The 23,041-nt window shown below is 39.9% G+C and overlaps 1 protein-coding gene across 2 annotated transcripts in view; it reads left to right on the top strand.

The window, feature by feature from the left end:
• fbln2 (fibulin 2) overlaps positions 1-20,929 on the top strand; it is a 78,669-nt gene extending 57,740 nt beyond the window's left edge. Inside the window, exons 9-17 of one of the 2 annotated variants that reach the window (XM_056403753.1) lie at positions 2,968-3,102; positions 4,837-4,974; positions 7,334-7,477; positions 9,437-9,565; positions 11,759-11,884; positions 12,955-13,071; positions 15,117-15,245; positions 16,649-16,772; positions 19,044-20,929. In XM_056403753.1, the coding sequence (XP_056259728.1) occupies positions 2,968-3,102; positions 4,837-4,974; positions 7,334-7,477; positions 9,437-9,565; positions 11,759-11,884; positions 12,955-13,071; positions 15,117-15,245; positions 16,649-16,772; positions 19,044-19,404 (1,403 nt within the window). In that variant the 3' untranslated portion in view covers positions 19,405-20,929. The remainder of the gene's footprint in view (positions 1-2,967; positions 3,103-4,836; positions 4,975-7,333; positions 7,478-9,436; positions 9,566-11,758; positions 11,885-12,954; positions 13,072-15,116; positions 15,246-16,648; positions 16,773-19,043) is intronic. The other variant, XM_056403761.1, reaches the window with a different exon arrangement.
• Positions 20,930-23,041: the final 2,112 nt, after the last annotated feature.

Raw genomic sequence — 23,041 nt, 5'->3', positions numbered from 1 at the left:
TATGCTCTGCGCGGTGAGGGATGGTGCTTGTGTAGTTTTTTGGGGTGAATAACCTTGTAGGAAAAGAGCTGCAGGGTGTTACGCACACACCAGGTACACACTGAAAACCTCAGATCAGTGTTTTTCCTCCTCCTGCTCCCCATGTGAAAATGTTGTAAGACACAGTTCATTCAAATTCCCTATGGCAAAAGCTTTGAAAGTTGAGGAAAGAATTTCAGCAAGGGACATCCAACGGATACACGAGGAACACAGGAGAATATGTTCCCCTCTTGTTCCAGCTTTTAGTTTTTAAGCCATGGCTCCTTCATGCAGATTTGTATAAGACCTTTTCGTCTGGTTCCCTGTGGAATGCGCCATATTTTGAGGTGATCTTCAAACCTGGATATCTGCCACACTCTTGCACACCAATGTGCAGGAAGACAATAATCCCAGTCCGGCTCTATCAGTGCATCCAGCTAATCGGCAATGCACTGCATGATAAGGGAATGCAGCGGTTCGATAAAGATAAGCCACAACAGAGTGAGGATCCTCTGTCTCAGCACGAGCCATCCACTGTCATAAATCAACAGCAAGTGTTTATCGGCTACAGTTCTGTTTGACTGATAAAAATGTAAAGGTCTGCAACTGCACAAGCAGACCAAGCAAAACATCACTTAGCTCTTGCCAAGACCTGATATTCAAAATTTGACTTGGGATTTACAAAGCAGTCACTGGTCAAAGTTGATACACAATCCTAACAAATAGGAGGACACATTCTGTCAGGGTAATACGTGCAGCATCAGTGGGACTAACAACAAATCTTCATTTAGTGGAGCTAGAATTAAATTGTTTGTCATATCTCGTGCTCTTCCGAGGAAGAAAATGAATCCATTCTTTGCGTGAGGCCACTCACATCGTTTCATGTTTCATGTATCATGTTTCTGTAAATATATTTACAGCAGCCCAACACAATGCAACACAAACAGAAGCTGAAACTTTGAACCCCAACCCATATTAGCTCTAGCTTATGCGTCCCTTGAATGTACAACCATGGAGAGTCACATGTCTAGTTTCACCTCGGCTTATTGAACGAGCTACCAAACCGTAATCACCGTCATCAGTTTCCAGGCTAAATTAGCTGCTAATGAGTTAATCAGCTGTAGAGTATTGAACATCTTAAACATCCACCTGAAAACGTCACTATCGGTCAGTGTAGATGCTAAATGTCCTGCTCATCAGTATTGATTCATTTGTCAGCTTCTTGGTGGCAGCAGAACAACCTGTGAACACACTATTGACATAATATCACTGTCCTTACATCCAGCAGACACTCGACAACATTGGCATTCATTTGATTTGTGGCCTTTTGTGTTTGGCCACATGATGACTATAAGTCCAATATTCACTCTTCCTTTTGATGTGGTTTTGGACTTTACCATCTCCTTAGGAAAATATCTTGCCTTTTAGCTCCTAAATGCTCTGCTGTGTTCACCAGCTAGCTGCTAACTTTGACTGGAAACTGGGAAAGAGACGCATGAGAGCACTGAGACTGAAGCAAGTTGCAAGCCCTAAAAAAACCACAACAGCAGAATCAGGGAATAATTTTCTGTGGGCTCATCACTACAAGTGACCTTTCTCATATTACACGTCTCAACTCATGTACTCACACTTGCTATTTTGAGCACACATTAACACTGGCAAGTATGGCAACATGCAGTGCACTGTGAGTACCCAGATCAAAACGGGCACAAAAGTTCAGTGTAAAACAAGGGGGGAGGGACCACCAACGTATTCCAAACTTGTGGAAAAAGCGACTGAAGAAGAAGGGCGCATCATTGGCACTGATGGTGGCCTAATTTCCACGTCACATAACACAGGGGAAATGCAGGAAATGTAAAGTGTTAATTTTCAAGTCAAGTGAGCAAAGCAGTCTGCAGATATTTTGGTGGGCAACAATCTTGGAAATTGTTACTGTTATCATTTCCAGTGAGTGCACAACAGCAGGGTGTGATTTGTACGGTGGCCGGCGAGGGCAAACGCGCTGCAGTGGCCCAAAACACTTCCGATAGGAGGAACAAGCTGCAAATTCCTAAACGATGCAGATTCAAAAACACATACAAAAATACAAAATTAATACAACAAAGGGAACATGCTGCAAATGAAAAAATGTGCTGCAGGAAGCCAAAACAAACACATTAACCGTCTCCTTTCTCAACTGTCTCTGGTCCTGACCTCTTGGGTCAAAGCTCGAGCGCTAAGTGGGGTCAAGGTGTTCCACTTAGCCCTCCCCCTAGGGGCCTGGAGCACTTCCGTTGTGTCCTTTTTCTGTTGCACTTGTTTTGGGGGTTTGTGTGTTTTTGTTGTTGCATCACTTCTGTATTTGTAGCGTATTTGCTGTTAATGTCTTTGTTTGGGCTTCCTGTAATTCACGCCCTGTGTCAGCACACTGTGTACACAGTTTACTCACTGAAGTATCTGATTTGACACAACAGTCATTTGATCCATTGCAAATATAAACATATTGATCAGTGCAGCTTTAATCTTCAGTACCGCTGCAGACAAAACACTGTCTTGTAAACACTTGGTTACCACTACACATTGTCTTTGTGCCCCTCAGGCCTGCCCACTCCAAGGGTTTAAAGGTGCAAGAGCTTTCAGGATGATCTCCAAGGAACTTGCTTTGTCCCTTTTACTAACAGAAAACATGATGTCTGACTGTTTTCAGCTGAATTTTAAACCAAGCAGGAAAATTTCATGCAGGCAAATGCAAAAGCATTTCCTGGTACACCCCGTACTAATAAATGTAGTACTAGTGGAACTTTCTTAGTCACGTAGTTTCTAAAGTATTATTACTGATGCCCCATTTTTATGAGGGTGAGGACCCATCAACAAACTACCTCATGTGCACCTCATAATCATGCACCCTCTGTCCGTCTCCTTCCCCACCCTGTCATTTCACACACAGTCACCATTTTTCTTCTTCTGCAGATGTGGATGAATGCGTGACCAACACCCACAGCTGTGGAGCCAGTGAGCGCTGTGTGAACACAGTGGGTTCATTTGTATGCGAGCTGCAGGTCACTTGTCCTGCAGGCTACCAGCGGAGGAACAGTGTTTGCGAAGGTGAGCTCATTGTTCCTGATGTATTTCATGAAGACAATTTACCCAGAGCAACTAAAGTAGTGAGGTGAAATACTGTCTTTTTTTAAAGGTACAGTACAGTAATTGTAATTTGTAGCAAAACCACACACAAACAGTAATGCTGAATTAGAGAATCCCTTGTGTGTTGGAAAGACACTTGAATCCAGTAATGGCATGGTGCTAACAAAGTGCCCCTAACAAACTACCATATAGCCAGGAAATAACAATGTAAATATATTGGATGGCTAATGCTAAAAAAGTGCTCAGGCAGTGTCAAAAGTGAGTCCTGATTACATGAAAATCTTCAGGATTATGCATTTATGGTGAATTTAACAGTTGATTAAGGTTAGGAAATGATAGTTACGGTTAATAAAAGAAAACTGTTAAATTCAGTTCTTGTTTTGGAGTTTTATACTCAGTTTACCAGCACTTTATGGAGGATCTAGCAACCAACAGCACACAAGTCTGATACCTCTGGCTCAAACTGAGGCACTGTGTAATAGATGCACACACAGGCAGGCTATTCTGGTCCTAAAGTTTGTCATCGCATCCCCTGTGTTGCTTTTTCTAATTGTATCGCTGTAAACCCCAAATAATTTGTCTCTAAAGGGGCCTTTATGACTCACAAATCATCCCTGAATACAAGACTGCAGTGTTGTACATCATGAATGGCTCTTGGCATTATTGATAAGAGACAGCTGTTTTCATAGAGGCTCTTTAACAGAGACGGGATATATTTGAACAGCTCATTTCCACCTTTAGTCCATGTTTAGAGCAACACAATCAACATTATTAACAGAAAAATCTTCACAAACCCTGAAGCAATGTGCAGAAATGAAAGAAAATGGACCATTATACAGATTATTTCCAACCATTTTCATTCTGATATTGCTGCTGTACTGTCAGTTGTCGGCAGTTATGACTTACACTCAGCTCAGTTAGCAAAGCTTCATTAAGATTTATGCTAATGTTTCTTTGGGCCCAGTGGGTTAGGGTCATGTTTGTGCCTCAGCAGATGCCCAGGTTCAGTATCTGACAAGATAATCACCCAGAGAGGCTGCATTGCACGGCAGTCGAGTATGCTCTGTCTCTGACTTGTGTCATCAGCACTTGGCACCAGGGAGGGGATAATCAATGTAGCTGGATAATGAAGGTAATATTTAGTCGACCATCCAAAAGGGGAAAAAAATAATTAGCTGCATGAAAGAAAGGCGAGATCTCTGCTCTCTGATGTGGGATATCCATCCCTCTGATGATGATTGGTAGAGAAGAACCCAAATTAAGACCTTCCGCCTGTGTACCTCGGTACAAATCTCCGAGGACCAAACATAATGTGAACTCGGAGAAATGGGCTTGCGGTACAAAAGCAAAAATCCTCCATTTAAACTCCATCCATCGCTCATGAGATTCAATAGCTGTCATTGAAGAAGTTTGGTTCCACTTCTGTTAATTGCAGAGTTGGAACAAGTGATATTTTTATGGGAGGGGAATTTTTCCTGGAGTTAAATACTGAGTGAAAGTTTGAATTTCTGGGATGCTACATATGTTTACTCTTGTGCTTGAGCCACAGTGCCATCTACTGTCCTGTTAGGAGCTGGAGCTGAAGCTCAGAGAGTCCACAGCAGATGTAAACCTTTTTACAGCTGAATAGAGTATAGATTATTTTGGTTCCACGAGATGAGTCATTGCATTTATGTTTATCTGTTTTTTCTTTAGATGTTGATGAATGTGTGCTGCGAACCCATAACTGTGGAGTGGGCTTTGTGTGTGAGAACACAGTGGGCTCTTTCCTGTGTAATCCCAAACATAAGTGCATCAGCGGCTTCACACAGGACTCTCATGGCAACTGTATTGGTAAGAAACTGTCAGAACTGCTCTCTGCTGGCTAATGGAAACACATTATACACGACTAATAGACTGAATTTATATCATCTTATCAACCTCTTGAAGGGCTTGACACTACAAGCCACATCCACCCATTTACACATGCATTCATACAGTGCTTTCTTCTACACATACAGCACTTTTCTACCACAAGTACACACATTGGGCTGTATTTTAATGATCCAAAGCTCATGGTTTGAAGTGGGTGATGCAAGTGCATTTAGGGCATGTCCATGTCACTTTTGCTATTTTAAAGGTGGAAAAAACAGTCAGTGCTCCAGACGCATGGTTCATAATCTTTTAATTATTCTGGGCATAACATCCAAAGCAATCACAGTGCCATCTCCCATTCCCTTTAAAAGCCAGGCACACTTGCAACTTGCACTTGCATTTGTGGTCATTTGATCACATATTGTGCCTGACCAGTGAGTGAGTGCAGTCCTGACCAGTGACCCCAGTGCTGACCAGTGACCCCACAGCAGCTTCTCTGCGGAGCCTCGTGTAAAAGACATCCATGACACATGACAATGTTATGTACACAACATGTCACAAAGAAGCTCCAACCTTCTGAGGCTGTATTGTAATGTTCTACCTGACTTATCCCAACATCTAAGAGCATTTTCAGCTCACTGCTTGTGTTTACCAGGCAGAGTGTATGATCTCTGTGCGCCTGTGTATGTTGGCACATATTACTCTCTTTATAATGCGCCTTAAAATAACAGTCAAAATACTGCAACACTGACTTAATACCAGGTTTTTGCTGGTCAATCACGCAACCACTTTCCACTGCAATGCACCAACAATGCTCCTGACCACTCCTCATTTAGAGACCAACACGCCCATGGGTGGACAGATAAGTGCAAGTGTACTTGCTATTCAAACAACGTGGGCACTGGATGGGAAAATGACAACTGCGTTGGTCTGAAACTAGCACAGGCACTTGCATTGCACTTCGCATCAGGTGTTAGAGAAGGCCCTTAGCCCCAGTGTTACATCAGGGGCAGTTTGGGGCTTTGTATCTTGCCCAGTAAACTTTGAAAACCACCAGTAAACCATGACCTTCAAACTAGGGGATGACCCGCTCTACCTCCTGAGCCAAAGCTGAGAGAGAGTAGGCTAAAATTTTTATCATCAGATTAGATTCAGTGCTCCTTATCTCGCTGTCTCTCCATGGCCAGATCAACCTGTTAGGACGGCTCCATGGCAAAATGAGCTGCAGGACCTGCGTTAACACCCCCAGTCAATATGTTGTTTTCTCCAGTTGTATGAAATGATTTTTTCGGCAGTCCACAACTGGCACAGGGTCTTATGATCTCTATTTAAATGTTATTCAGGTTTAGCAGCAAGTAATATGTTTTCTGAGTTTAACAGCATTTCCATGACTAAAGTATAAGTTGGTGAAGTTCAGGCTATATATTTTGGGGCAAGGTATAAAGAGAAGTGTAAAAATGACAGGTTGTGGGTTTACTAAGGATCATATGATGGATTATTTCTTGACTTCTTGGAGACTAGTTGCCTGGTAACTTCATGGTGACTAGACTCCAGGAAGTTCTTGCATCTGTCTAAGAAACAGTTTGGTAAATGAGCCCAATACAAGCTTTTCTTTAAATGACCAACAATTTGTTTACCAGTGTAAAAGGAAACACTATCAACTTAAAATGGAGAAATATCAAGGAGTAATCATAATGTTCACCTCTGGGTGCTCCTGATGTCATATACCTTGTCTGATATACAGCCACACAGAGCAGAGTAATCATCAGTCTTAATGAGTCCCAGCAGATGATTGCACTTACATAACTGAACTGTCACTGAGGGTGGAAGTCTTAATTCTACAAATGTAAAGTTCTGAAAATCTTCTGTATCTTCTTTGTTTTGAAATGTTTTTATGATTTTTTTGGATTAACCCCTTTGAACCACAATAATGCAAACTGTGTGACTTATGCAACTGCTGTTCAAGCACTGTCCCTCAAAGTGCTTTATCAATTCACATAATGATTATTAGTGCTGCTTAACAGCCAGCAGACACCACTAATTGCAGTTCAAGTTACCTCAAAGTCCTTAATTCATAATCTACCTTGACACTGTATGAAGTGGGGCATTGGAACCACTACATACTAAGAGAGCATGATTACCACCACCAGGTCAACAAGTAACACAAGTCTATAATTGTTCTGTTGAAATACACCTGTCAATCAGGATTAAACCTCCTAACAATCACTCTCCAGTGGAACTATAATTTTTCAGCTGTCTTGGGGCTTGATTCTCTCTCTCTCTCTCTCTCTCTCTGTCTCTCTCTCTCTCTCCCCCCCCCCCCCCCCCCCCCCCGCAGACATAAATGAGTGCAACAGCCTGAGTGAGCCGTGCAGCTCAGGCTTTAACTGTATCAATACAGTGGGCTCCTACACGTGCCAGCAGAAGATCATAAAGTGCAGCCATGGATACCACGCCAGCCCCGACGGAGCCAAGTGTGTCGGTGAGATTCCCCTCTTCAATACAACAGCATGGACGCACAAGGCTGGCAGCTGTGGAAAGATGTGAATGCAGTGATGCTAGCCTGGTATTGGCTATGACACAAATGCTCAAATGCATTACATAATGCCACAAGAGGCAAAAAAGAGCCCAGGTATCGGCCAGTTAGGATGAGTTGAAATTCAATCAATAAATAAGACATAAGAAGAAGAAGAAATAACAGCGCATTATTATGATTTCTTTTTCTGCAATAACAGTTTATTGCTGGTCATTTTTATTTTTATTTAATCCATCAGATTTTCTATTTAACAACACCTTTTCCCGTGAGTCTTTTGTTTCATGATGCTAGTTTTCTTCTCAGAGTCTGTCAATCAGGAAAAACAGGGCAGAGCCTGTCAGATGATTGGCTGTTGCTTTCATCTGAATGAGCAGACAGCCAATCGTAAGACTGGAAAAAACAAGATAGAAGATTAAACACTGACAACATAACATTTTGAAATAATTAATCATTTCAATCCCCCAAAGTATGGAATCTCAGTATTCAGTTTTAATGAAATAAGTTTTTTTTTTTTTAGTTTATTTATTCATTTAATAGGGACAATGTAATTTAACATAGTTCCAATACAAAGCGTGTATAGTCTAAGAAAAGACAACAACAACAGACAAAACAAGTAATAATATCATAGTTAGCTAAAGATATGCAGATATACAGTCTAAAAAGAGACAGACAAATAGTCATTATTATTATTATTATAAAATATATATTATTATTATTATTATTATTAATGAATGAATAATTATTTGAATAAGCAGTGTAAAATATTATAGACATGTTTACTTCCCAGCATTGAAGGAAAGAGCTGGAGTGTGAGCCAGCTTCTGTTGGCCCATGCAACCACAAGGAAAGACTGTTCTTTAATATTACAGATGATAGAGTTGTTTGTTTGTAGAGTCAACACACTGCAGAGGTCATTGATTAATCTGTTGATTATTTTTTCAACTGACGCATAAAGCCAAATAGAGCCGAGGGTGATGTTTTGCCAGCAAAAGAAAAATTGGTTTACTCATTTACTGATCATCAAAATTATTGTTGATTCATTTTCTGTTGATCACTTAATCAACTGAATGTTGATTTAAAGTACTTTAGAGACAGATTTTTAGCAAATGTTTTAATCCAATACCTTACTACTGCACTTAGAACAGCCTTGTTAGCTGAAATGTTTCATATTTTTTCACTCAGTGTCCCAAGTTGTTTACTTCCCCTGTGATAATGTCTTTGAACTTCAGAAACTTATAGTTTTGTCATAAACGCTATTTAAGCAAAACTACCAGGATTAAGTCAAACTAGATTATACTGTATATAGAGTATTAGGGCCACAACTAATGATTCATTTTTATTATCAGTAAATCTGTTGGGTGAGGTTCAAAGTTCATCCTTGACCTTGGAAACAAGAATTGGGAAAGTAGTCTCACCACAAGGACTATTTAGTAGCTATTCTGGAACTTTTGGTCTTATCACATGATCTTCATCATCAGATAAAGTATAGTGCTCAGTAAAAAATGGAAGTTTGAACATCCACAATCCCATGACCACTGGGCAAACTCCATTCGCTGATGATCATGTCATTTGGTGAGATTGTTTTCTCGGTTGATTATCACATTGCAAAATATTTCTGATGAAAGCTTCTTGCCCAATATACACGATTCAACCAACACTGATGTAGAGCAGAGAAACTAATCATTTTAGTGCTTGTTTATATGAAACATAATTTGGTCACAGTCCTCCAGAGTTTCAGGTAAACAATTAAAGGCCAAATGATTTTTGTGACTGTGTGAATGAAAGACAGAGGGGTGTACTGTGTCTCGCGGTGTGAGTGGGAGTTTGACTGTGTTTAGGATAGACCCAGACGGGTGCAGAGTGGGTCATCAATGAGGTGCTTTATCTTTCTCTCTGCCTGTCTAGACATTGATGAGTGTCAGATGGGGACACACCGCTGTGGAGTGGGCCAGATCTGTCACAACCTCCCTGGCAGCTACCGCTGTGATTGTCAGACGGGCTACCAGTATGATGCTCTCCGCAAAGGCTGCACTGGTACGTATCGCTGTGTCAGGTCTGTGAGATGATGACAGGCAGATTGGAGGTTTTGTTGTCCAAACGGTTTTTGAAGTGAGAGGTGCTGTGGAGGCAGAAGAGATGTCAGACTTGACTAAATGTAAGAAAGGGATGTAAGGTTTTTTAGATAACTACATAGTAGTAAAAATGTAATTAATAAGTTCAAATCACTATGAAACAATCTTTTGGTGTGTATCGTAGATCATATGCTGTCATGTTCAGGTAATACAAGTGTTAACTGAATAATTCCTTTCTCATCCATTTGCTCCTTTTAATATTATGTGAACACAATCAGTAATTTGAGAGTGGTGACTTATCCTTGAACTTGGAGATGAATTTCTGTGATTAGATCTGTGATTAGATCTTCTAAAGACCAAAGGTTCAGTCACTAGCTTTTTGGAGCTTTTGATCATATCTCTGCAGCCTTCATGTGTGAGTACAAAACTGTTAATTATATGAGACCCAAGTACAGAACCTCTGTCATGTGATAATAAATGGCACACGACCTGAGCAAGCTCCTTTCACAAAGAAGCTGTGGTATGTGATATGATCATATAATCTAAAAAACACAGTAAGAGAACCTTGAGTGTGAATATTTTTCCACAGCATCTGAGTCAGTCCGAGTGAATTAACACTTGCTGTAGAGGCGGAAAGGCTTTAAGAGTACACAAACACATAATTATAAATTGCTGTCCAAATGTCACAAGAACAAACGTAATGTTTTCATTACACTTGCAGACTCTAAATAATTGGCTGTCATATTACAAATCACCATCCACCCTCTGAATGGGCCTGTGTCCCGTTCATGGTTCAGTGGAGGCCCTTTGCCTTATGAACCATACCCTTACTGAAACTGTTTTTGCTAGCCAAGTGGTATCACTACATCACTACACACATTTCAATAGGGGGCATGCATGCATACAACTAAAAAACTAAAGAACTCCGGAGGGAGCAGGGATTTATGTGTAAAAACACACGTGTAGCACATGATTTGTGGATGACCACAGCAGACCTTTTAAAATAAAACTCTATAGATACTGCATGTGTTTAAAATGGCTGCTAATCACATAACCAGTGCAGGTTGTGGGCTTTGGTGTCCAATCAACAACGTGAAACAGAATCAGTAATGTCAAAGCAAGGTTCAACCTGTGCCTTTGGTAGTGAGCAACTGCACAATTTAATGCAATTCAATACAATTGTTCTGCCATAGACTCTACGTTTACAATGGCTGTAATGATCAGTTTTTGTTGACACTGTCATACAAGTGTTAACAAAGTATATTTTTGCATTCAGCTCATAACTATTGAAAATATTGTACTGCACTACCCTATGTTCAGATTTCTAACTTCAGCAGAAGTCAGCCGGTTTTTTGTAGAACTGAGAACTTTCCTGATCACTGTCTAAACTCGTGCCCTCACCATTACTGGCCTCTGGTAAATCAAAATGTCAGCGGCCTGATTATGGTGACTCTCATACACATCTTGCATAAAATCTCTCAAAAGCAGAAGACACAAATCCTATTTTGTGTGCTTCATAAATGTATTGTATATATTTGTATTCAAGTCTTATCCTTCAAATGCACAAATTACATTTTCATGGCTCTTCAGATGAAGATCCTTCTCTGTAAAACAACAGGCATGGCAAACTGGACACTTCAAAGTAGTAAGGGCAACTGTGATACAGATATGGCTGGGATTGCCCACGACCAAATGTCACGTGCTGTAGCCTGTAATTCTTTAGTAGATTCCCCTTCGTGGCAGACAAAGACAGACAGATCTTGCACTGCCATCCCACAGGCCAGAGGTAGTAAAAATAGTCTTCATCACTAATCAACGTATATGTAATGGTGTTACGCACCACTTTGCATTCAAACACACCATAGTCAAAAGTCACTGATGTCAGATTTGAACATTAACTGAAGCTCCTGACCTGTATCTGCCCTACTGCCACATGATTGGCTGATTGGATAATTGCATGAATAAGCAGGTGTACAAGAGTTCCTAACACAAGTTCTGAAGTGTATGTAGGAGTATGAAAACTTGGCTAACAAGGTGAAGAAGTCTCACACTACTACATAGTTATGTGTGTGTCAGAATGAGAGCTGGCATTGAGTCCTTGGTGGCCTGCAGGTATTTGCCTGCTGTCTAATAGCTCTTACTCCTGTACTGACAGATGTAAATGAGTGCTGGCGCTATCCTGGCAGGCTGTGTGCCCAGACCTGTGAAAACACCCCAGGCTCCTACCACTGCTCATGCACAGCTGGCTTCTCTCTAGCATTTGATGGCAAGAACTGTGAAGGTAAGCTTTTTTTTTTTTTTTTTTTTTTTTTGTTCCTAACATACTGAGAATTTAAATGCCACCTTGTGTAAATGGACTGTCTTATTTTCCTTGAACTTAGGCATAAAGGTAAACCACTGGGGAGAGCGTTGGCATCAAAAGCCAAATGCAAGACTTTGGAGATTACATATATATATTGATAGAAAACTGTTATGAGTCCTTTGTAAGTCTCTGTTATCAGTAAAAACAGTTTTCTGGTGGAATTTAATTTAGTCTTCATGTCTGGGATGTTGAGGCGTCTCACAGTGCGTACAGTACATAATGGTTTCAAGGTTCAGGCATAATCAGTCAATGTGTTGAAGACATGGTTGTGCTTCAAAGAGCAAAGTTGACCAGCAGCGTGAGTCACATTATGTTCAGCTTGTCACAGCTGTTGCTGAGGCAACTTAATCAAGTTGTGTGAATGTTTCTGTTCATGATGCAAAGGTGAAGCTTTGCATTTATCAAGGCTTATTATAAAAGCTTGTCTGAGCAACATGATTAGATTTTGATTAGTGCTTTTCAAATTAATTCGTTCCAGACACTTGCAGCTTGTCCTTCTTCAGGAAGCGGTATAATAACAAATGGCATCAGGAGCCACTGTTGCACAATCAAAATGGCTGAAGTGCTAATGTGCGAAAATCTTATTTTTACCTTTACCTCAGTCTTTTTTTTTTTTTCAGTTTCCACAACGCAGTTCTGCAGAAATCACCTGTCAATTTCCTATTTTGTTTTCTTCTGATGTTTATATAGATGCTGATCATTTCTTTGATTTTTTTATTACATCAAAACATTATTGTCAACAAATTTCACTTTAAAACTATAAAACCATGTATCCAAAGCCTGATCCATCTTAACTGCCATTAAACATAAAACCATATATTTATGACTAATTTCTAAAGAGCCACAGACAGGGCAGTGATTTCAGAAAATTTCAAGAGATAGGCTGCTATGCTTTTTGAATTTTTATAAGATTTGTTGACTAAAAATGTGTCAAAACATATCCTTTAGGAAAACAGGGAGAAATCTAATCATCTCTTTTCTGTTCTCAGATGTTAATGAATGTGATAAAAATCCCTGTAGCCAGGAGTGCGCCAACATCTACGGCTCTTATCAATGCTACTGTCGCCAAGGCTACTACCTGAAAGAGGACGGACACACCTGTGAAGGTATTTTTTTCTCCAAGATAATCAGGTAGACTGGTAGGGGTGGTGCAGACCAAAGCAATCTAACAGTAGAGTGAATGTTGGTCTTACATTTACCAGTTGGACATTAGATGTACAATATGTTGCTCTCCATCTGCTAGATGTATAAATACACGATTGATTGCTAACGTCTCAATGTTAGGCGAAGACAATATGTCAGTTACACTCAGTGGATCTTTTATTAGTCACATGTGAAATGTAATTTAATCCAATACAAGAGCTTGGCCGTAAATTCTACCTTAAAAAAATAATAAAGCTCGGTTTTGATTGACACCATGTGTGATTGAGGCATTAATATGCTTATTATTTAGTTTGTAGTAGTATACTGTATTATAGTATATGGTTTCAGTGTTGTTTCGTCCCATTTACAAGCATGAGCGGGGCAGAGTATTTGAAACAAATATGGATGGAGGGATGGACCTTAGATTGTATAGGTGTACTCGTGTAAGTGCATTAGGAGCATATGTGTTTTTCACCGCTGTGAAGTTGTTCTACTACCAAGTGGCCGAGACAAAACAAAACAAAAGAAGAACAATGCAACTTTAAAGCCTTTGTGCAAAATTTTAATTAGAAGTGTCAGACTTTGTTGCTCATCAGTGGAAATGTCAAACAAATGTAGCAACTCTAAGGCAAACCCATACCCTCTTCATCCTGTCTGTAATTCGTTATAAAAATATACTGCAATCATATTGAATATCTTCGCATAGCAAGTTTACATTAGTCGTCAATAGTAGTTGTTATTGTGGGGTTTTCTATGTATTTTTCCTTTGAGACTGCAGAAAACAACATTGAAAACAACAGAGACTATGTTCACACAGACATTCCCTCTGCATTGAGGGGGTTCATCCAAAAACAACTCAACCCTCACAGACATGCATGTGAGCATGCAAGCCTACTCCTTCAGCTGGACCTCACCAGTACATGAAGCAACACTCTACCAACCAACTAACTCAGGATTCATTTCAGTGTGTGTCCCAGTGTCATTCATTCATCTCAGTACTCATAGGTATTGAACGAAAAGTCAATAGCAATGTAAGAGTTATAAATAAGGCAGTGAGCTGCTCTACCCTCAGCCAGCCATCATTTTAAAAATAGCAGAAAAGCAGAAAACTGTTTAATGCAGCAGACAGTCTGGTCTACATTTCAAATCTGGAGAAAGCAGGACAGCTAGTATAAAGTATAGATATATACATTATGTATACACATGCAGTGTACCACAGCTGAGCACAGTACATACACAATTAGAACAGTGAAGCAGCATTCTCCCGCTTCAGCACCCAACGACTTCTGACATTATACTATAAAAATTCCTACACCTATTATAGAATATCTTGTCTGAGATTTTTACATGTAGCAGTCCTAACGTTTGTCCTGTAAGTTTCTGCAATATAATTCTTCAATGTTACGACTTGCCCCCCGAAACTGCATCCTATCCTTTGAACTCATCATTTGCATATCGTGCATTGTCAATGTGCTTTCACTGCTGCCTCCTACCACTTCAGGAGGGGCCACTCATTTACCCTTCTACTGCAAATGTGGATTGTTAGGGGCTTGCTTGCTGGGAGAGACAAGGTGCTGCGAGCACACAGTGCAGGCTGGCCAGATGGTGCAGCAAGGTAGCCTACTTTTATAATACACTGTTATTAGCCCACACAATAATCAAAAATGCTAACGGCCCACTAGGAATTCTCCTGACCCTCCTATTACTGATGAATGGTATTCCACATTGAAGAGATATGTGAGCAGAAGGGGAAAATCAGACAGACTGGGAGAAGAAGAACAATTTTTTTAATCTTAAAAACTCTTGAATTATGGAATAAGCCCTAAAACAAATCAGTTAACACCATGATTCATGTTCATACTATGACTGAAACCCAGAGACCAGAGTGAAAGCAGCAGATTTTATTTTGTGTGGGGTGACAGGGCTTTGAGGTTAGCTTGTTCTTGCTCTTTGATTCCACACAGGGCTGTTCTGTGACTGATAAGAAGTGTGTGTTTGTTTTTAACAGATATTGATGAGTGCTCTCAGAGCATCGGGAACCTCTGTTCCTTCCAGTGTGTTAACGTTGCAGGCAGCTACCAGTGTGCCTGTCCTCCTCAGGGATACACCATGTCGGCCAACGGACGCACCTGCAGAGGTGAAGCCTCAGTGAACATATGAGGGTGCTAACTGCAAATGAATCATATCAAGAGAAAATCTATATATATAGTATTAAAGTTTTAATTCATTTAATGTATTTTTTTCACAAATTGGAAACCGCAGGCAGCCTGAAATTTAAAAACAACTCTTAATTGGTCCTAACTGAATTAAAAATGAGGTGTAGACTTGATGTTGATTTGTATAGTGCACAGTTGAATTCATTTATGATATCAACTACTCTGCAATATGTCATAACTCTTTATTTTGTGTCTCCTCTCTCTAACTTTTTCTAAAGGGAATAAAAACTAAAGGGAAAAGAAACTTTGTTAAAAATGCAGAAACTGGCTGCTCATATTGTTCCTTCCAGAGAGACTCTGACAGTCTTCAGCCCCTTTTATGTTTCTTGTGCATTTAAAAATAATGAAACAATGAGATTAAAGTCTGTTTAAAAGAACAAAGAGGACTAATTAAAGAAACAGCCCCACATAGCCCTTAAAATCTGCATTCACATAACATTCCCAGCTTTTTCCGTGCAGGCAGACTGTGAAAACGATGACCCACTAGTAAGAACTAAAGTTTGATTTTTTTTTAAGGTAAAATGCAGTTATATAAATTTGTAATCAACTCATCTTCAGGAACAAGTATGATGAAGTTTGAAAAAACAGCTCCGACTCAAGGTCAAGGCTGTATCTGTTCATATTTAAGCAAATAGTTTCTATGATCTCATCCATACCAATTAACTTTGAAGCTTTTAAGGAATAGATTGACATTTAAAGATATGGTTACATACAGATACATGCACAGATTCTCCCTGAGAGTAAAATGAGAACATCCACACCACAGTCACATCTCTATGTATATAGATATACAGGAGCTACAGGAGACAATTAGCTTAGCTGAGCACAAACAATGGAAGCAGGGGAAAAAGCTTGTTTGGCTCTGACTCGTTAAAAAAATCCACTCACCAGAACCTGTAAGTCTCACTAATTAACATGTATATCAATTTTTACAACAACAATTTGTGGTTGTTGTGGGAGCGCTCCACAAATGAAGTTTACTATCCAGCGGCACTAACCAGCAGACACAACTCTTTATGCTAGTCTTTATGCTAAGCTCAGCTAATCACCTGCTGCTGGTTAACAGGCAGACATGATGACAGTGGTATGAGTGTATATCCCAAAATATTAAATAATTTTAATAATACAGTAAGAGTAAGGACTGTTTTGTCAAACTTTTATATTGTGTATGTTCTTGTTCAATCTCATTCGTGGAAATGGACTAAACAGCTCTGTGCTGTTCAGTCCATTTCCACGAGTGAGATTGGTCTCATTCTCATTATTTTTGAGAAAGTTGGGAAAAAGTGTAATGACCCCTTTTTATTCAATCTTTTTTATTTTCCAGATATTGACGAGTGCACATCTGGCAGCCACAACTGTTCATATGGACAGACCTGTTTCAACCTGCAGGGAGGCTTCAGATGTCTCTCCTTCGAATGTCCTCAAAACTACAAGAAGGTGTCAGACACGTGAGTCACATTTATCTCTCAGCATCTTGAAGATCTGACATGTTATGCTTTAATGTTGCACAGTACATATATGATGGTTATTTTGCATTATCCTTGGCTTCAGAAACCTGGTGTCCTGCCCCTTTAAGCATCAACCGGTATCTGTATCCGTATCTGTTCCTCTCAGCCTGTGCTCCTCTAATGAGAAATACTGTACATCCATGTTGTAACTGTGCGCCATACTGCACAGAAGGGCCTTGTTAGCTGTGAACCTGTGGCAGCTGTAGAGGCTGGCTGGTAAATGAACATGACTCCCATCGAGCGCCGCGATGAAGTCAGATAGCTTTGATCAGCCTGGTGCTTCCTGGGGCAGTCTCTGCAGCTCTCGCTCCTCTGCATTCCAGTGGACAGAAACAGCATACACACACACACACACACACACACACACACACACCCTCCATTCAGTCCACAAGCAGGGTTTTATCAGCCTTATCAAGAGACACCTTATTAACCTCAGTGTGACGTGGCCTGGCTCAGGATGGAGAGACATCTTTCATTTATGAGTGGACTTGGCGGCCAACAGTAGAATGGCTCCTGCTCTGCTCTTGGTGCCACCCTGTGATTCACTGCAGCAGCTTCCAAGAGACTCTTGTTTTGGCTTGAGTTGTGCAAATTTTATGGTGCACTTCATCAAGAGGCTGTAAAATCTGACATGTGATGGATAAGTAGTCACAGAGCGTTGGATTACCGACTGGAAAAGCCCCGCAAACAGCCACTAGAGGAGGTCTGCTCTCTACTGTACACTGGCCCTGGAGTGCTACTTTTCACTGAGTGGCTGCAGCACAGGGCGGTGACGGGGACTAGCAGTGCTACATGTAGTGATGCTTGTAGTCTAACTAGAAGAAACACAGATTGTGAATCCCATCTCTTCATTCAGGAGAGAATCAGACGAGAGAGAGATGTGTGTACACACAGGAGAGAAGTGAAACTGAAACTTTACCTTAGTTATTGTGTAAATTAAATCCTTTCCATTAATTAATCACTGACGTGTATGGAACCACGCTGCAGACTGAAGACTGCCAGATTTATGGTAAATGTTAAATCGACTGCACTTTTTCTAGCCTTTTTTTTTTTGTTGTCGTCTTTTGTTTTGGTGAAAGAACATGACAGAACAGAATGTGACATAGAAACTGGGACTAGGAAACCATAAAACACAAGACACACCATTGACATAAGATAGTGTATATAAGATAAGATTTAGGAGTGAAGATTGAATTATGTTGGGTGTGTGTGTGTGTGTGTGTGTGTGTGTGTGTGTGTGTGTGTGTGTGTGTGTGTGTGTTCTATTGAGAGTCCATGTTGTACAATAATAATGACAAGAGTGATGAATGAATGTAAAATAATAAATAATTGAATAATAAAATTATGGTTATAGCGAGTACATGATGCACAACATTATTATGATAATGAAATAGCAAAATATATATTCAAATATTTACCTATATATGTATATACAGAGACTATCATAATAACAATCAATAATACAGTAATAATATTTAATAATAATGTAATAATATATAATAATGATGGATCCATGTAGGAAGAGACCACAGCAGAATGTCGGAGGAACACTTCTAGTCTTATCGACCATTACAAGCCACGTTTTCCTATTCTCACACACATTCGTACAGTGCTTTTTCTACCATACACACACATACATACACTGATGATACATCAGTGGCAGTTTGGGGTTCAGTAACTTGCCCATGCCCTTCGTCATGCACACTGGAGAAGCTGGGAACTGAACCACCGACCTTCAGATTAGTGGACGGCCCGGTCTCCCTCCTGAGCCACAGCTGCTGTATTAAAATGACACAGCAAAATAATGAGTGGCTTTGTTACAGTTGATGTAAAATAAATTGGATGTATCAAGCAGTTTTTGCTGTGTAGCTTCCTACTTTAAACAAAGCCTCTTATACCAGCACTGTGACATCATAAGGGAAATAAACACACCACAACCACAGTAATGGAGGAGACGCATGCGAAAAACACTCCTTTATATTGACAGTGTGAATGTGACATTGGAGCCACACAGTTACTGGAAACAAAACAGTTGGTAGCAGGTCTCTCAACCAAGAAAAAGCTCAACAAGAGGAAGATGCTGAATATATCTGTTTTTGCCAATTAAATGCACTTAACAATAGTGCTTTTAATTTTCCAGTATAATGTCACCAAAAGTAACTCACCTCGACGTATAGTCTCGCTAACCTTCCCTCTCTCTATCATTTTCAGACGCTGTGAGCGGATCAGCTGTCCCAGCAACTCCGTAGACTGTCACAACTCTCCTGTGCGAATCACGTACTACCAGCTCAGCTTCCAGACCAACATCATCATTCCAGCACAGATCTTTCGAATCGGACCTTCCCCCGCTTACTCTGGCGACCACATCGTCATCGGCATCACCAAGGGCAACGAGGAGGGCTACTTCAACACCAGGAAGCTAAACAGCTTCACGGGTGCTGTCTACCTGCAGAGACAGGTTCGTGAGCCCAAAGACTTCCTAATAGACGTGGAGATGAAGCTGCTGAGGCAGGGCACGTTCACCTCGTTCCTTGCAAGGATCTATGTCTTCATCACAACCAGCACAGTGTAAACCCAAACCGATTGAGGAAGAGACTATTTCGTATGGTGCTAAATGTTTTATACATGTGCAGACTCTTTAGGTGATGCCTCCCCACATTCAAACATATTCAAGGTTCTTGTAAAATGTTTTCAAACTGGTTTTCTGCTTATTTCTCTGCAGACGTGCTACAACAATCATATTTCCTGAGAAACCTTGTATTTGTATGTACCTATGTATTTTTCAGCTTGACTCTTGCTCATGTAATTTAGCTTTGATGCACCACTGTTACAAGAGTTTTACACAGTTTGTTCATATGGACAAAGTCCAAGTCTGGGTCGATGGTTTGTGCTCTGCTCTACCCTCTACTCTTTTACCTCCATGTAAATTGTTAATTTCATGAGAATTATTCCTTAAAGTCTGAAGATACCATTAAACCATCGAAGCACTAGAAGTTAAGGGCACTGTGTCGGCCCGAAAATGACAAAATGTACTGAAAGTTTATTTTGATTTGTTAGTGAAATAATTAGACTGGAGTGTAAAAAGAAAGTTTTATATTTTTCCTTTAACCTCTGAACAGTTTGTTTACCACCAATTACGGGACAGAATAAACAAGAAAAAAATTATAAATTAAATTAAAACCTAATTTATTTTTATTTATTTTACTTTATTTTAACCCTTTTAACACCTTTTTTTAATTTAGTTTTATTTTATTTAAAAAAGATATAATTTTTATTTTTTTTATTGGTCATGGAACAAATTTATCTGACTTGTTTACTTTAAAAAAGAAATACAATTTCAGTCATCTCTGTGATAGACTGGCCTGTCCAGGGTGTACCCCTCGCCTATGTCAGCTGGGATTGGCTCCAAGCTGGCTAAGGTGCATCACCTTAGGAGAATAAGTGGTATGGCTAATGAATGAATGAATTTCAGTTTATTTTACCAATTGACCAGAGATTAAAGGAAAATTCTAAATCTTCATGTTTCTTTCTACACTAAGTATTTAAGAGTGTTAATTATTGATGTCTTAAGTTCCACTTTTTATTTACTTTTCTCAGTTTTGGGCCTCAGCAGTCACCCAATTTATAATGTGGTTAGAAAAAAGTAGCAGATCCCTCGTATAGTACATTTTGTTCAGTATTTGGTGTATATTATTTTTTTATAGATGTGACCTGGTTAAATGTAAGTGTTGAAAATTCAGTGCACATCACACAGAAAACATTCATGTAAGGTAAATTTCAGCCGTGAGAAGAATAATGTAACGTTACTGATGATCATGTTATTGTTATGTGTTGTACTCTTCACTCTATTACTGGACATATCTTTCTATGTTACTGTGTTGTAATTATCTCAGGGTCAAAATCATGCAGTCTCATATACGCCGGACAAATTCCTGTGTCGTGTGCAGGAATAAACCAGTCTGCTGATGTAACTCCAGACTGGCCTCACACAGCATGTGCAGTTTCAGCTGTCACATGACATTTATATCTATAAACCAATCAATAAATGATGATCAAACTGTTGTCATTTGCTCAATAAAAATTAAGATTAAATTTTAGCCGGGTGCCAGAGTCAGTTTGTCCTCATCAGTGCTGCACACTGGTGGTCTGTTGTTCTCATTTCTGCTCAGGCTGAACAATGAGCCAACATCCCCATCTACTGGTGGAAGTGTCAGCAGAACTCACCTCCAACTAAACACACTGAATACTCATTTATTTTTCTCTCATTGTAGCAACATTTTAATTCAGATGTTATTTTGAAAATAAACAGCTTCACAGTCTGAGCACGTCTTATCTTCACTGTTTTCAGCCTGCTTTTATCACCTGTTCTGCCGCTCCACAAGGAACATTCAGAGAGTGTTACACCCTACAACACTCCCACCCGGAAAGTGTGTGTGTGCTTTGCTGCCTCAGCCTATTAATACAACAGATAGCCTTTCAAATGGAAAGTCGGCAGGGTGAATCATTCCCAGGTCACCATATAAATAAACACCACAGTCTGACTGATACAAGGTTTTGCAAGATACCATCAACACTGGTGTTTTTGGAGCTGAAGCTACTGGCTGACAAATTAATGGGCAAATCAACTTAAAGATACTTAATAAAGTACTGCTCCATCACGAGATTCTAGGGGCCAGTTTCACAAAGATATGTCGGACTGGTCTGTAGTGTTGGTCCAGTCCTCATTTTCAAGCCAAAAACATTAGACACCTTATCCCAAGACTAATTCAGGCCTAAGACCAACGTTACCATGGTAACAATCAGTGACACCTGCACTGACCAGTAGCACCCCACAATAAAAAACAAAGACACGGCTCATAATTTGTGGTTTGCTAATATTGTCCTGGAGAGAGCAAAGAGAAGGGAAAGCAGACTGAAAGCAGAGTTTTTCCTTTTTATTGTTTCACTCTTGAAAGTAAAACATTCTTGTAACTGTTGAATTCTTCCTAAAGACAAACATTTCCTGCTGGGGTAAATGGAGCTGAGCGATTGGATGGGGTTCCTCGGTCGGCCATTTTTTTCATATTGAAAAAAGTCTTAATTTACCCAGAATTCATTGCACCACAGTCTGGTTTAAAATAGTCCAGAACTAAACTGATTTGTGCATCAGATGAATTTAGACTCAGTCTATCTGAAGTCTGACTCTGAGTTCTATCTAAGACATAGTCCGGCCCCAGGACAGATTCAGCTCCCTAACACAGATCCTTGGTAGTGGTTTTGATGATGGTGGAGGAGAGCACTATCACTTAGGTTTAGATCTGGTGACAAAGGCCAAAGCATATGATTCACATCGTTCTCATAATCTCACCTGTTAATGAGCCCTCGTGCCTTTTAGTTATTATGTTCTTCTACTCATTTTTCAGGTTTCACCCATTTGTAGGTGTTCAGTATCAGTACCTTGGACTTTACTGCAACGCAGATGGCTGAAGAAAATAAAAAAGCACCGAAATTTAAAAATAAAACATACCTGATCAAAGGCCTGCAAACTATTACAGTGATCATTTTTAAAAGCAACATTTATTGGTTTTCTGGCCACTTGGGGTCAGTGGAATATTTATATGTCATCATGTCAAATACTTGATAGCAAATAGCTGCCTACTTACCCAGCAGACACAGAGCAACATTAGCCTTAGTGTTCCAATATTCAGTCTCTTTAGCTCTGGTTTTGTCTCCACCAGCTCCTGAGAGAAATATTTGGCTCTTTAGCTGCTAAATGCTCCACTATGTTCACCAGCTGCTCTCTAACTGTTTTTGTCTGTTTCTGGCTGGGTCGTGTAAAGTGAGTTTATCAGAGCATTTCCACTGAAAACAGCTGCTGCTGCTGGAAACAGGGCCGAGAGTCTGAAATCTATAAGACCAAAACAATGAGGTAAGATATGTTGATGTGGTTTTACTGTATGTTTCACATTCAAAATCACAGTGTTGACTTGAGGGCCGTATATATTACATCTATTTGGTCTTATCTTCATTAAAATATGTAGGGTATTTTTTTGACTTTATCTTCAGTGCTAAGCACTTGTGGTGATATTTTTGCATTTTCAGATCATGTGAGTGTAATCTGTGAGTTTCTGCTGGTGGTGCTGGGTTTTTCTGTTTTATTAGAAAACACACATCACTTCCTGTGAACCAGAGAGAGTCCAGGGCTTTCAGACTTTAATATGATTAAATCA

Source organism: Seriola aureovittata, chromosome 2, assembly GCF_021018895.1.
Source record: "Seriola aureovittata isolate HTS-2021-v1 ecotype China chromosome 2, ASM2101889v1, whole genome shotgun sequence".
In the NCBI taxonomy this organism is placed as follows: domain Eukaryota; kingdom Metazoa; phylum Chordata; class Actinopteri; order Carangiformes; family Carangidae; genus Seriola; species Seriola aureovittata.
Note: the sequence above shows the minus strand (reverse complement) of the source record. Positions and strands in the feature narration are given on the sequence as shown.